The 16,719-nt window shown below is 35.3% G+C and overlaps 1 protein-coding gene across 4 annotated transcripts in view; it reads left to right on the top strand.

Annotated features, from left to right (window-relative positions):
• The window catches only part of LOC129570091 (rho guanine nucleotide exchange factor 10-like protein), a 106,276-nt gene that overhangs the window by 74,542 nt on the left and 15,015 nt on the right, over nucleotides 1–16,719 (top strand). The window contains exon 1 of one of the 4 annotated variants that reach the window (XM_055449500.1): nucleotides 3,240–3,611. The exons of 1 other annotated variant lie outside the window; for it this stretch is intronic. In XM_055449500.1, coding sequence (XP_055305475.1) covers nucleotides 3,599–3,611 — 13 coding nt within the window. In that variant the 5' untranslated portion in view covers nucleotides 3,240–3,598. Of the gene's footprint in view, nucleotides 1–3,239; nucleotides 4,634–12,992; nucleotides 13,131–16,719 lie in introns of those variants that run through there. 2 more of the 4 variants (XM_055449499.1, XM_055449501.1) reach the window with 2 other exon arrangements.

Raw genomic sequence — 16,719 nt, 5'->3', positions numbered from 1 at the left:
GTTTTTCGTTTTATCAGCATCTCTCTAAGCTCAAACTAGTTTTGTTTTCGAAACAGTGAAAATCAACAACAACGACAACGGACACGAACGCGCTCGCACTTGCCACAGATTGATTCACGTGCACATCCAATTCCGAACAAACATGAAAATATGCTGGTGTGTGGCAACCAGCATTGAATGTTTAGTAAGCAAAACCAACAACAACAACAACAAAAATAGACAGCCATTTGATGTTTCGATTTCTTCGAAGAAATTCCATTTCACTGAAAGTTCTACTTTTTTGCATGCATCTAACAATCGACAAGTCATATCTAACAGACGTAAATACGCATTCAAAACTATCAAATGTGCAATCGAGCAAATTGTGTAATTCGAATGTTGCTGTCATTTCACATTCATAGCTGAAGATTTCTTGGAAACACGAGAAAAATAGCTCAAAAAGTCGGACAAACGAAACATGTGAGAATTTCGAGACTGAAGACCTCACACAAGCAAATGGATCTTTTGACAAGGAGAGGAAAAAAGGAATAAGAAGAAGAAGAAGGAGACGGCAAAAACAAAAAGCAAATAATAGCAGGGAGTGAGAACATCAAGTGATACATCGATGAACAAGGAAAAAAAATCGTGTAAGAGAAACGGATTTTTCTGCCACTGAATGTACTAATCGGATCATTCGATTTATTTATAATTGCAAGTCGGAATGAGCTAAAAAGAGATAGCACACAATGCAACGGATCAATGAGATATGAGTGCGAGTATTCAGTGCCGCCAGTTTGACGCTGTATTTTACTCGTCACTGCCACTGCTGCCGTTGTCGACATCCCGCATTCTCAACGTCTCAAATGTATGCTGTGATTCAAGACGACTCAATAAGGCACACAGAAAAATTAACAACAAAACTAATGCGAATTGATTTTTTGGCATGTGTTTGAGGCATTCCGATGCCAATGAGTGAATTCCGTTCAACCATAATTTGTATAATTGTTAAGTTTAGCGATAAAGATTAACGGAAATGTAACGAACGTATTTGTCAGTCACTATTAATTTCAAGTGCAGCATATGAAATTGGAGAATAAATACACAAAGAACTCACACGCCAATCATACCATCAATGAACGGAAAGAAGAAATAACGAGGGAGACTTTGGTTACCATCGACGTTTATTTTTTTAATGCATTTTGCACGATGCGCTCGAATGCATAAAAATGACTGGTTTTTGCAAATAGTCTGTCGCCAATTAAATTTCCCATAAATTCTCTCACCAAACGCGTCACAATTGTGCCGCTCTTCCCCTTTATCGAAAACATACTGTTCGAATGCTACCACATATTTGCTCAGAAATGATGCTAATATACATTGAAAATGACTCAATTGATCGTAAATAACATGCTATATATATATATATGAAATGATACATTCTCCACACAAACAAATACTTCTCATTTTCAACTGATTCTCCTTTTATCTGCTTGACATTTTTGTTCGTCTCTCACTTGGCTTGTGTGACGACGAAGCGAACCGATATATTCGTAACCGTTTGTTATGAAAATAGACATCACAGAACGAGAATAACAAGTCAAGTAATATGCCAATCATTTTCATCATAGAAACTGTTCGGTTTCGATTCTATGCGGTTTGAAAAACTGGGTGTTCCTTGGTCAATGCCATCTCGAAGCGATATGCACACACGACCATGCGATTCCATTCTCTATTCAATTATTATTGCTATTGAACCGAGAGAAAAAAATAAGGTCTGCCTCATGCATTTACTGAGAATAGGATCAGACGATTCGATTGAAAAAAAAATGCTCTGTGATCATTTGAAAGACACAAAGACCGGACCGAAGTAAGAAATCAAAATACAAAACAAAAAAAGAGCAACGAATGACATGGCTAAACTGCCTTCTATGCGACTATAAAACGGTACAGGCTCCCAGTGGAGACGTCCATTGTGTTGCTATGTTTTTTCTTATGTGTGAAGTATGTCGGCGGCGTTGTCGTTCGGCATGTCAAGCAACGTTATGTTATAATCGGTAAAATGACTCAAAATTGCCAAAATAAAATATTAACAACAATCAAAAGCGTAAAATTGTTATCGTCAGTGTCCCACACACACTGAGACGATCCGATACAAAGCGAAATATTAATGATGGTGAATGAAGGGCGAATACACAGCGAATCAACAAATTCATTTAAAATGCAAGCAGACACTTGGCTGTTCTTTTCTGTATTCCTTCATTTCAGTACAAACGGGAGGAAGCAAAATAATAAGAAACGGAGGATAAAATAGACAACCGAATAACAAATAAAAGCATTGAAAAGCGTATGCATAGCAACGATAGATAAATGCGATACGAGCGGATACGAGCAGCATAACAGCCGCCTGGCGCATTTTTGTCAAGCTGAAAACGGAACACAGTAAATGCATGTGTTTCGTTCGATGCGTTTAGCTGGCCATAGTAATCAAGTCAATTCGAATTCTGTGTTTTTATCTTATCCCACTTCAATGTTTAAGAATGATTCACTGCAGAACTAACACAGTCAAAGGCGGCCAAAATGTGAACAACTGTTGTGCGTATTCGAACCGAATATGTGCTTGACACAGACAAACTGAACAGAGAGAAACACACGAGAAAAAATGGCTAAAGCGAATATAAAAATGTGAGGCGATGTAGTACAAAGAATGAATACAAAAACGACAAAGACAGAAGGATCGATACGGCCATGCAACGCCGACACATGTTACAAGATTGCGCCACTTCGTGTTTCGTTGTATGAGTGAGTTCAGCACAATTTAAAGTTGTGTAGAACGACGCGTTTTATGATTCATGAATTGCCTGAACAAAATTATTTCATTTTGTTTGATTGTTCGTTGAATCAAGGAAACTGACTATGCACACAATCTCATATCGAAGTGCGGCCGATGACAAGAATTCGCTTCAAATACACCGACGAAATCGAAATCCAACAAACACACAAGCAATCCCAATTCGGAATAAAACGAAATCAATTGTAGACAGAAGACATATATGCATGAAATGTGAGCATTTGTACAGTGTACAACCAACCGCACTACACCAGAAGCAGTAAACAAAACAACACAACATCGAAACACAACATCGACGTTGTTGGCAGCGAACGTCGGCCAAAGAAGAAAGAGAAAGAATGCACGATTGTGTTGGTGCACATGCTATGAAATCAGTAAATAAGTATGTGTGTGTTCCGTGTTTGCCGCTTCTGAAATTGATGGTTGCGTTCAGTGCACGCAGTCATCAATTGATGAGATCGCATAACAGACGTATAGAACCAAAAAAAAAACAACAACAACAAGCTAAATAAATTGAATTGTGTTTCGTTTTTTTGTATTCCTTTAGTTTTGGTTTTTTCTTCTTGTTTTATTGCATCAAATGATGTAAAATTCCCAAAAGTGATTTATTGAATTGGTGAATTTTTTAGAGTTATAAACAAAAATGAATTGTTAGTGCGTTTTATCAACGATTAAAATAAATTTTTTGAATGAGTGAATCTTCAGCAACGATTTATACAATTTTTAGTGCTGAAAAATATTTGGAGATTTTGTTCCGTTTCCATTTATTTGATGAATAAAAACGGTACGTGAAAAAAAGAGAGAAAGAATTGCAAAACATCGGCGGGGATTCAGAGAAAAAGAAAATCTATTGTGATATTGTGCGAAAATTGAGCTATTTAATTTTTCAAGCAGGCATCAATTTCTATTTATGCATCGGATCAAATATCTAAAAGTGCATGAGCATTCAATGTGTAATGTCACGTAAATCAGCCAAAGCCCTTTGATAACGCACGGGTGTTTTAAACCAGGCAACAATTCTTGTTATTGTTTTTTTCAATCGGTTTGTTTTCGTTACATTGTTGATGCAACTGTATTCTCAGTTCGCACAGATGTTTCCTGCGCAATCGCAGTCGATCGACAACGGTACTAATCAAAATACCAAGCGAATATTTTCAAACATCGCATCGACACGAGAATTTTTCTCTACTTCTTCCTCAGCTTTAATGATCGATGTGGGCACAAAACGCCTATTAAACGTTTGTGGATTATTCAGCTCTGTCGGTCTCGAGCAACAAATTTAAGTGTGAAAAAAAAACACCGAAAGAAAAAAAGAACATAAAGCGAAATAGATGAACATGTGCTGATGAGACGTTTTATTGTTTATTTGTATTGAAAATCTGTTGAATTGACGAAAGAAGAAAAAAAAGAGTAAATTGTCAGATCGTTGTTTTACGAAATAAATCGTGGTTAAAGTGATTTTATCCGGTGAATTTTGTCTCTTCTGTTGATTTCTTGAAAAACCTGTGTGCTAAAGAAGTAGAAAAAAAGAAAAGATTCAAATCATTAAGTGGTTTCTAAACATAAACCGATTTTATGTGTGTAAAAAAAATCTTTGTCCGTCAAAAATTATCAAAAGTTATTCATAAAACCGCTGCTGGTTTTCCGTTCGTGTGGGATTTCATCGTTGATTATATCAACAGTCAGATGCTAATTTCAGTCGCTTGCCTAAGCGAAATTAATGAATCTGTGAACAGCGTACACATAAATCAACTAAACTGGATCTAAGCGCATTGTTCATGCCTGCATCACTGCCGCCACTTTTATGTAAGTGTGTCAATTTGACTGCCGTACTGACAACCAAACTTTTTTTCACTCATTACTGCTCAATTATGATTTTTTGGACCAATTCCGATGCAAATTTTTATGTTCGAAACCTCGTTCAAATTCGTTTTATAAAAATATTTTCAATAAACAAACGAAAATGAAAACAAATCGCCAATATATTAAGCTACCAACGAGCTGAGGCGTTGTGTGGCTTGTAATGTCTATTAGTCAGCTTCGATCTCGTATTAATTGCCACGCCTTTGGCTTACGCTCTGTATTTGCTGCATAGATGAACATTAGGTTAGAGACAAATAAATGAATAAATAACAATTTCATACAGAAAATGTTATGGACAATGCTATTTCTTCCACATGTATCGGTGCCTCTCAGTTCGATTGTCAGTTGTGACCAAAATGGATAATTCATCAATTACAACCGAGTAAACGAGTTAACGCTGCATTTTGTTTTTAATGGCTGTGATGTTTCACATGTTCTCTCCACATTCATTGAATCATTCACAAACATACGCACGTTCACTGCACATGAATCAATTTTCGAACATATTCCATTTGTCATGTCCCTCGTTGTAAACGAAATCAAGAAACGGCATAAAAATAAAAAAACGATTTTCTTTTTATAAATCGAGCTGCGTATATATAGTTCCTTTCCACCAGCACAGACATGCATCGCTCTCGAATTTCTAGATAATTGTTTTGCCATTGAAATGAAGAGAAAAAAGCTGAATAATCGCGTTGAGTGTGTGATGCAAATACCATGTGCCATATGGCTGATGAATGTGTGCCTACGTTTTCCCATTAACAATAGTTTATGTTCTTGACTCGTTTTTGCGGACGATTTCTACCTTCTGTCGGTTCTAAGGGTACAAATCATACAAAAGACATACATATACATATGATCAAATGCAGCGTTTTGTTGGCAGTTAAATCGGTTTAAATTTCGACTAAAATTCCATGACGTATTTCTGCAGTCCAATAAAGCTTAAATAAATAATTCGTTTGTTTGATGAGCAAACACAAATGCCATTAGCACAGCGTTTCCGGACAATGTGTTGGCGCGCGCACGACACTTGTTTGCATTTGAAAATCTGAAATTCGAAGGGAATTTCGATGATATTGTTTGTTTCCTTGCGACTGGCAATCAGTATTGCACAACTACCGCAACAGTGTTTCATTGCCTTTTTTGATATTTTCTCCCCGAAATATCACCGAGAAAAAAAAAAATGTGAAAACATAATCATTATAAATAATCATAAATTATTGTCGTAGGAAACGCATAAACTGTGTTTCATTCTCACACATCATGGCAAAATGGTTGGAAACCCAATTTCAGTGCCGATCGATTTTCACGTACTCGCGCTGGTAACTCATGTCATGCATAACTAAAAGTTAATCAAAATTGTCTTTATATGGAGTTATTCAAGTGCACTTGCAGCCGCCATGTTTAATAAGCGATGTTTTTTTTTGCTTTGCTTCTCCACTAAAATCGAGTGTAAATATTTAATAAACGTAGCTATTTCCTAAGCGCGACTACAGGTATCAACCGATGCACGTTCGTGCAGTCGCTGTGTACAGTTCATTTTCAGCACAGAAATAAATCGAAAAATCACGAGAAAAAAAATATGTTCAATGTATTCTTTTTACTTTTCATTCGTGTGTTGCGAATTCTACTGTCGCTAGTTGTTATGGTACAATAAAAATCATTACACTTATGCATACATACACACTCACATACTTTCGGTGGGTTTTTAACAATCCATGTGTGGCTCATTCCGCTGGTATTTATGTGTTAATTCAATCAACAGTAAATTATTTATGTCGCCGCGCAGAACGACGGCACAAAACATTCGAAAAAGCCACGTTTCAAACTGCGACAATTTGTTCTACAATAAAATCACAGGGAAAATATTCAACAAAATTATCGCTAGTAGTTTTTTTAGAGTTCTGTTGGCGTCTCTCCCATTTTTTGTTGTTCTTTGTTTTGCCATTTGTAGCGTAAGATCACACACAGAAAATCAATAAGCGAGTCGGTTTTCGCTAAAGTTCTCGATCGGAAATCAAGCGCAAAGACATGAATGTATTTTATAGCATTTATTCATTTTTTTGTGTCTGTTTCGGCAATTCTCTTCGGTTCAGCAATTATACCGGAGAGGTATATATAGTACACACATAAATTAGATCGTTTTGCCATTCAATTCAGAATGGAATTGAATGTGTCGATGGAAGTTTAGCCTTGAAAATAAATCGCATACCCAAGAATATAGTCATCAGCCGAAAATTATAGCATTTCATTGTTTATTTTAAATTGACATATTCGATTATAATGAACTCAGATTCATTGTTTCGATTTCATTTACTCGTCATTCTTAACCCTCTGTCACAACGGTCCGGAGTGAAATAAAGAGAACATCAACCTAATGGCTCCGAGCAATTCAAATAGAACGCAAAATTTACTCCAGTTAATCAAAAGTGAAACTTGTTCACTTTGTTGTTCTTTCATTCGAATCAGTTGAGACCGTATTGTTATCGACACAAGACCTTATCTAAATAGAAAACTTATTAAATTGAATGTTGACCCACAAATAAAAGTGACTTTATCAATAGTTGATTCGCCAATTGGATGACTTTGTAACGTTCATATGAGTCGAGGTTTGAACTGAAATGTTCGCTTCATTTTGAATACAAACATTGGCAATTTCAGTTTATAGCGATAAAACCGATTTTGAAAGGCATGAGTGGTTTGAGTGGTTCACAACACTGTACGATATTGATATGACGTTCTAAACGAAACGGTTGAAGCTCTCCAATTCATCATTCTTTTTTTTCTGCACTATTTATCAATTTGTCTGATTGCTTCGGGCCACAAATTAAATTGTCATTTAGATTCTTAATACAATTGACCAAATCCATCAACTGTCATGCGTTGACCATTGCCGTTGTTCATCCTTTTTTCCAACTAGACGTAAAATAAACAAACAAATAAACCCTTATTGTGTTTCACAATTCCAGTTTATGCTAGATATATCGATGATCTCTGATCGTGTGCTGTGCAAATCGAAACTCGATTCGCCTTGTTCTTTGGAATCGATATTGAATAAACAAATCAAGTATAAAGATTGAGTTGATTAGCCAAACGTGACACAGGCCAGGATTGACATTAAGTCGGAGCAAATTAAAACTGCGGCAAAATACAGACAAATGAACATCAGTTTGGGTAAACGTCACGAACAGTAAAACTCCAGAATAGACAGGGTGATCAACCAAGTAGAAAAATCAATACCAATTAGACAATTTCAGGTATTTGTTTTCACTCAAGTTCGGAGATTCTAGTGTGTCACTGAAGAAAAAACATTCACGTAGCTCAATTCAATTAACGTTGTTTTAAGTGAAACTGCTTGAGTCCGTGTTGGTGCGGTACTTTTTTGCTGCGATAAGTAACAAAATCGATAAACCAAAATAAAGTCAAGTGCACTTGATAAAGGCTCAAGTGCGAATGCAACCCGAACAAATATTGGAATATTTTTAGAAATTCTTTTTCCGATATAACTGTTGATTTTTCACATTAGCTTAAAAAAACTTGGTCATTGTCATCTCTTACATTTCCAAGAAATTTGAAACCAGTGCTCGATTTGCGTTGACTTTCGAGTTTAAGCGATTCGCAAATGAGGCAGGTGTGTGACTATGTTAAGCCAAGCGTTGCAGGAAAAAAAATGGAAGGCAAACAAACGGTCGTTACCACGCAAACACAATCTCAGTATAATAGAAAAGTAAACAGAGTCGATAAGCTGTACAAAGATCATCCATAATGCATTGCTAAGCCCCTGAAGTTCATTTTTTCGCTTTTTTTACTCAGCTAATCAAGGTAGTGGAGTGATGGGTGTCCGATCGGGACTAGTTTTATGTAAATTAGCCCGTGTTTGAGCAGACGCTCTACCGATCTCTTAATGGCAGATTCAAGCAGACCGAAACAAACAAACAAAAACGAAAAAAATGCAATGCACAAAATACAAAATCCATTCTTGATTTTATTGCAAAAGTCTGGCTCGAAGTATCCATTGGTGTTGGGTTGGCGCGCGTTCACGTTTATTGCAAATTGTAAATTGCATAAATTAATGAAGAATGTTTGAACAACCGATCATCGGTCGACATTGAAAATGGCCATTCGGTTGTACACAATCTTATCTATCTTCATATTTATTTTTGTCTACATAGGCGACAAATGCACGTTCTGTGCAAGCAATGGACGACAATAGAAGAAACAAATAATACAAAGCCCGAGATTTGCGTTTTGTCTTTCGACTCGCGTCCATTTGCACTTTTTAAATAACTTATTGAATATACATTAATGAATGTTATACAAATTGATGAGACGTTTGTTCTTCGTCTTTTCTTTGGTTATCGAGTGTTTTCGCTGTGTTGTTTTTATACGCACGGCTGAATAAGAATTTCAAGTTAAATGAACGGCGTTTTGTTTGGTGATAGGTTCGTCAATTTGAAGAAGTCAGAAAGTGAAGGCGATGGGCTAAAAGAAATCTGTTGAGAAAAAGAAAACAATAACAGTGAAGCCAAATGGGTCCGCCGATAGACCGACTTAGGTAAGCCCTTGAACATAGTCTTCACTGAGTTCATATCGATGTGAATGAGGAATTCATCTTGACCAAGCACTTACATAAGTGACCGCCGGATGCCGATCAAAATGCCGTTAAATTTAAATACCAAAAAACCAGAAATGTTGCCGTTCTCAAGCCGATCGATGTCGAAAATGTTTTTCGTTTAGAAATTCTTGCATAAAAATGAGACAAAAATATGTTGCAACCAAAAGTATAATCGCATTCCAAAACTTTGAACTTTAAAAACGTTAACATTCATAACTCCATCTGCTCAGTGCGTATTAAACAAAATATTTCGCTATTGTCATGTCTCTTCAAACGAGAACAAAATATTCATGGAACCCAATTTTCAGATTTTCGATTTATTTAAGCTCAAATCGATTCTACGTTGTGACACAAAGTTCACAGCATTTAGCTGCTACAGCTTTGCTGCGATGACATACATATTATTATTCAGATAATAATAATTGCAAATATTTCAAGACACTTGGTCTTCCGAAAAAAACGTCGAAAACAATGTCAATGATTGTCTTTTATCGTATAGTTCGTTTGAAACTGGAAGAAAAAAAAACACACGGTTTTTGCTTATTTTTCTTTTTTTATTTTGCGAAATGTTTGTAGTTTAGAGACAAGTCAATATTCGAAACAATGCAATTGCTTTGAATTTTGACGCGAGCAGTGAACAGGCCATTAATTACGTCGGCATAAAAGCTGCGTGCAAACGCATTGAGTGGCGCAAATGAACCCAACAAAAAAAAAAAACAAATATTTCGACAGAAATTATTCCGTGCGGTATTGTTGTTATTTGTCAATGTTTTCATATTCAATATATATTTCATATAGAAACAAATAAACATTCCGACCAATGAATGCCAATACACCAACTGTATTGAAAATGTCCAGCTAAGCATTAAATGAAGCAGAATTTCTTTCCATCGAAATTAGAAGTATTTATATGGAATAAAAATGCTTTTAGCGTAAGTGACGGACCAAAAAAAAAACAACGAAAATAACACGTGCTGCTTAAGCATTTAAGGCAATTAAATTTTTAAGGCAAACCCGATTACCAGCAACCAAATTGTTGAATGCGAATTTATTTGCTTATTCAAATTTCAATTCAGTTTTAATTATGCTGTTGATTTCGTTTCGAATGGACCGATTTTATGGGCCACTCATTCAATACATCAGATCATTTGTTGATTTGATCGGAAATCATTTGAAGTAAGAAGCCAGTGAAGCGAAAACGTGAATTACGCTATTAAAACAGCAAGCAAATCGTAACAAAATACAAGGAATCTATAAATTAATCATAAAAACAAATAAAGTTGGTTGATCACAACCATTTCGATTTTAATAGTTGAACACGCAAACATTATTTATGTTTGATGCGGATCAAAACAAATTTATTGATCTCCGTACATGATGGCGTGGTGCGCTGTGTTCACATTCAGTTTCAATGCTTGCTTGTTCTCTGATTTCCAATGTAAAAATAATTTATTGTTGAGCGACGGCTTCGAAGCAACGGCATGAGCGCATAGATTTATAAATATGCATTAACTAATAGACTTTAAGACAATCATTTGAAATGAGAGCGATAAAACACATGCAACTAACAACGAAAAAAATATTTGTTTGAGTTGAAGCTCAAAACTGCTCCATGCGTGTGTGTGATATAAGTCAATTGAGTTTACATTCAATGGGTACAATCATCATTAGAACATTTTCCCCAACCAAGTCACGGCTTTCGTCTTCGTATTTCTTCATGGGATGTTGTGTGGCTTGTGTAATTTACATATCTGTTTACGTACGCATGCACATTAATTTATTGGGCTTGTCATATGAATTTACCGTTGGTTTTCGTGTTTTAAAGCATTTTCCATCGTATTTGCTTACACACGCGTCAAGCAAGAACGGCGAGTGTCAATTTGAAATATGAGCGCGATTACCGCTCGCAAACGCATTAGAGATTGTCAACTTTTTCTAATTACACATCAAATACGTGTGTGTATTTATAGAATTTAGGGATGCACTCGGCTCAGTTGGCATCTGGTGTCTATTGTCGTTATTCGAGAAACGGAGGAACAAAATTCAAAAAACAAAACAAATCAACTGAGAAATTCGGGAATTTCGTGGCCAATTAAAACCAATGAAATAAAATTTATTCAAGTTATAACTACAACTCAAACAAGATGAATGTTAATGTGCTGTGTGTCGTGCTGTTGAAATTTGAAAAAAAAAGGCATTTACGTCATTTGATTGTTCTAATGAATGGAATAAAGGGAATCAGATGGGGTTGAGCGAAAAAAATGCCGTGCGAAAATGATTTTCGCAAATGTTTTGATAGCCACAACTCATAATCAGAAGCGTGTGCGCTTGTTTGGACCATGGCCATTTTACGTTGTGTTTCCAAAATGATAATTCCGTTGATATTTATTCATTGCCAAACGTAAATAATGTAAATAAGATTCAGTGGTCATGTGCCTTTTTATTCAAATATTTTTCTGTCTTTTGTTTTGGAGATGTTGGTGTGTGCGTTTGTAATTTGTGTGCGCATTCATTCCATTTAAATAGTAATATTTATCGAACAATCTATGTCCAGGTCTATGTACAAACTGCTTTCGATGAATTGATGAATTCAAGTGAAAACTGTCGCAAACACATGTGTGTATGGGATTTTTCTTCTTCTTCAAATGGCTGACATCTTCCAAATTTTTCTACGTATGTATTACAGATGTTCCAATGTTGTTGTTGTTTTTCCCCATAATTATTTGTCTTAAAATAAACACATAATTGAAACAGAATCGTAAGCATAGATGACTCAAAAGGGAAAGATGAGAGATTTTTTTTTCCTCTACAGCTTGTATAAATATAAACGGAACAGCACTTCTTTCCCGACTAGATGCGATAAAACAAATACAGCTTGCTGTTACTACACAGCATGAATTTGAACAATTCTACATTTAGAAACTATCCTAAGTAAGTGCACTTTCATGGAAGCGAGAAGAGCATTTAAATTCAACGCACATTGATTTTAGTTGAAAGTACACCGAAAATAGATAACGTTCAATCGAGCGCATTCACTCCATTTCATGTGTCTTATCTCACAACGCATAAGTGATTTCCTATTGAGTCCAAGTTTAAAAACAGTTAACTAGCTGTGTATCTCTGTCTCTCACAGTAAGGTGATACAATATGTATACCCGCGAGCAGATTAAATTCGAACGAAACTCTGTATAAATGTTGACACTGTAAGTTTATTCCGGGTCTCAACAAACAGCTGCCATGTATTCGTGTTTAGTTAGGAAGGCAATCGTAGCATTATCATTTAAATTAACGTTTGTGTAGTACGCACGCGCAATGAAAAACTGTTGGAATCTCCTGTTCCATCAGTTTCAGTTCTAAACATAGAATCATCTCAATATTTTACGTTGAATTGCTCACACTTAACGCCCATTAAGTGTTACAAAAATTATGATCGTTCGAAGACAAACTAACATTTTTCAATGGAATTTCAGATATTTTCATAATCTTTGGTGAAACTAGGAGGTGTTATAATGTCGCTAAAAATAAGCGGATCATTATTTAAGCGTTAAACCACAGATTCACTTACGATTTTGATTTTAGTTTGCTTACAACTTTTTTCTGCAAAATTTATTCGCAGTGCGCGCACAAACAACAAGGGAAAACTGTTGCACAACCGACAGCTATCAAATCGTGACATTTGCAGCCATAAATACTGACACATTATATTTTTGTCAATTGAGTTTTTGCACATGCTTGCAGAATCGTGTTGTTAATTTGATTTAAAAATTTACGGTTACTCAATATTTGCTTCGCAGCCATTTTTTGCGCATCATAGTTTTTGCAGAGGTAAGATCATACATTTCAAATGTTAGATCACTAAGCATAGGCTCATTTTGCGGTTAAGTTAAATATTGAGAATACACCGCTCTTCTCCGCTCTTCTTTTGAATGCTACAGGTACAAATTCTTGTTTTTGAATGAGAAATCATAAAAATAAGAATCAGATTGGCTTGTTGTTGGAATCCGTTGGAATGCCGTCTTTCTTGAAAGCAAAAACCACGATTGCTTGGTTGGTAATTTGAATTTGTGTGAAAGGTTTGAAATTGCATAAATTTTACAATAAATCAATTCATCTCGAATCTCGATGGCAATTGGCATTGAGATGACACAAAGAAACTTGGCTTGGTAAATAATATCGCTCGCAAAATTTAAATAATAGAAACTGTTGAAATGAAATTCACCCGATAAATATTTATTAAACCCATTGAATTTCAAATGGAATGTTGGTATTGAAATTGCAACAGTGCATGGATTTATCACGAAGAAAGATAAAAAAAACCAATGGAACACTAACATTTCCATCTGTGTGGTAAAACGATTTTGAATGCAACTGCAAGTGCTGTACGCCTTCACCTTCTCTGACACAAGAGAAAACGAAAAAGACATGGTACAAAAAATGGTACAAAAAATACAAATCCAACCAAAGTCTGCCGCTTATCGATCATGAGCACACATAAAACGTCATCAGCATAGCAACGTTTGTTATTGCGGCATGAGTAATTCATAAAAAATTCTCTGCCGTATATTTCAGCTTTGAAAGAAAAAGAAACGTTTGGCTTCAACAAACTCATTTTGTGTCTTTTTGTGATGGTATGTGTCATTGAAACTGATTCGAAAGATACATTTGCATCATTTTAATTAATAGAAATGGGAGATTCAAATAAAAATCAAACCAAAAACACCCACAGAACAGACATTAAAATCAATATTATTGGATATGCACTCAAATTGGTGACTTTGGGATACTAGCTAACATTTGGCCCATATCAAATGACGTGTTCTCGTAAAAAGCAAGAAAACAAAAACATTTGCAGATTATTTCGAAGAGAGATGTTTTGGATATTTATCACATTCAGTTAATGGTGTGACGTTTGCATCTTTCTGTGAAAAATCAATTTCATACTTGCAAAGTCGGCCGTATAAAATCCAAGAGTCAAGTAATAAAACGGTCGTAAAATGCTCATTATTTCAGATGAAATGGGTCTTGTTCGCATGCAATTGGAAAAGTGAGTATGGCATCGGTTTGCATGTGACCAAAATCGCATTTTATTTGAATTCTTGTGAGCCCACTTTTATGAATGAAAAATAGCAAGCTATAAATCTGAAACATACGCACACATAAAACAGAACCAGTGATATCGCAAATTTCACTTGAGATTTCGAATCCTCTCGAAGTCTTACTACATTTCCGGATCAAATTTAGCAAAAGCGCGAAGGTATTTACTGGTTTTTATTCTGTTTCGATTTCAAGTATGTGTCACTTTTTACGATTCAATTTACTTATTCTCACGCGAAAAGTACGAAGTACAGAGACTCAGCCACATCTACAATCAATAAATGTCAACACAATAATTTGTCGCATCATATGCAACATTTATTCCGATTGTGTGTAGGTTTCAATCCAATGCAACATGATGTAAAACAAATGGCATACAAAAAGTACGTGGAAATGCACAAATAACGCAATAAAACCGAATGATAAATTAAGATATCAAATCGGTTCCACTGATAAATTGTACAACATCTACTCGACCCAGAACGCATAAAAAGGCAGCAAAATCGTTAAATGCAGCCGGCCGACTGCTTCGCCGTGATACAAGTATAAACAAATGAAACTCAAGCGAATAAAATCAACAAAGTTTTCTTCTAAATAAATGCTATTAACACAATGCAGTTTCATCCGTTTTTATTCTCAGACAGACTATACAAAATGCGATGTGCACTGAAAGTCAAACATCAGCACATTTACTCGGAATAATAACATATTGTTACTTGATGGATTCGCGTGTTGATCATAATGTTGACGTTATTTGAGTACACTTTTCAAATAAAACGCATTATTTCATAATCTTGACACGCCGATTTTTTTTGGCAATAGAAATAACTATGCCATATATGAAAATGACAAATATTCTGAATATATCCCAATCCTTTCGGGTGCATTCCTCCATCTGAATAAACAATTATACAAACAACACATCTCTGAGATCACATACATTTTAAATTTTAGAGAAAAACACAAGTTGCGCATCTGAGGAACATAGTCATAAAATCACAGATATTAGCTCATTGTGAATTCATATTGGTATACCAATATACGCTATAGCGTATGATTCACGAAAATGAGTTTTATGACTGTGAGAAGGTTACAAATGTGGTCTTATGACTCAACTATGTGTATATATACCCGACAAAAGCCCCAGTGAACGCAAGAAATATAGAGTTTAAACCGTCCCACATCCCAAGCGAAATGGCTAAAAATGTGAAGAAGAAAAAAAATTATAACGAATTCATCTCGAAAACGCAAGCAGAAAGTCAGAAATATACCAAAAACCAGAAATAAAAATTATTAAAAAAGTTTGATGTTAATCATTAGAATGTGCGGGGCAACGATCATAAGTTTTGATGAGTTTATGGGAGCAGTGCAGGGAATTTGCGCATTCAATTCACCAATGAGAAGAATGAATAGAGAACACAGAATTAAAAAAAGATTTCGGCCATTGTTTGTGTCGATGGAGACGCGTTGATTCATTTAATTCTGTGTGCGTGGTTTATAGCGGATATATCAGCCGTTTGGAGTAATCTTTTTCCATCAGCAAGACGTGATTGAACTGAATGAGTATCTGCAGCGTGAGAATTGCGAAAACGAGCATGCGGTTGGTGAAGAAAAAAAAACACACACAACATCTAATTGATAAGTTGACCCTAATGTCTACATCTTTGGGAATGAGTATAAAAATAAGAAGAAGTTTCCCAATTTCTATAAACATTATCATTCATTTTTACCGCTTTTTCTCTACTCGAATCATTTCACTAGCTCGAAATACCGACCAATTAAAAAAGTTCAAACAATGCATGGTGTATTAACCGTAATTCATTTCTGTTTTTGTTAGTTTCAACTGAAAATAGTTTGTTCGCTTCACAAAGAGCCAATAGAATGTAATAATTTAAAGTGATAAATGTCACAATTATATCATGGTTGAGCATTTTATGTTGTTATACATGCTCATACATATTTACCGACATTTGTGAGCGTTGGAATCAAAGATATAATATGTGAAAATATATTTTCGGAAATTCACATTTTAAATGTAGATATTTAACGGGTTGAAAGTTGAACACAATTGTTTTTCATTTGAATTTTCATCATGCTTGCTTTCCTTCAGATACGAATTCCTTGGATGCCTCTTCGTCACAATTAAATTCAGTCAATGAGAACGCGAAATAGGAACGGAAACATCATACAGTGTTGGTGACTCTGATACTCTGGCATTATTTGTTTCGTTTAACATTGAAAAATGAAAACAATCGTTTCATAACCACAAAATGTATCGTAATAGTTTTATTTGGTACATGTGTGAAGTAATTTTGCATGA

Source organism: Sitodiplosis mosellana, unplaced genomic scaffold, assembly GCF_009176505.1.
Source record: "Sitodiplosis mosellana isolate CC-2019 unplaced genomic scaffold, AAFC_SMos_1.0 Smas_scaffold_47, whole genome shotgun sequence".
Lineage (NCBI taxonomy): Eukaryota > Metazoa > Arthropoda > Insecta > Diptera > Cecidomyiidae > Sitodiplosis > Sitodiplosis mosellana.
The sequence above is the reverse complement of the archived record's forward strand: the minus strand, read 5'-3'. Positions and strand labels throughout refer to the sequence as shown.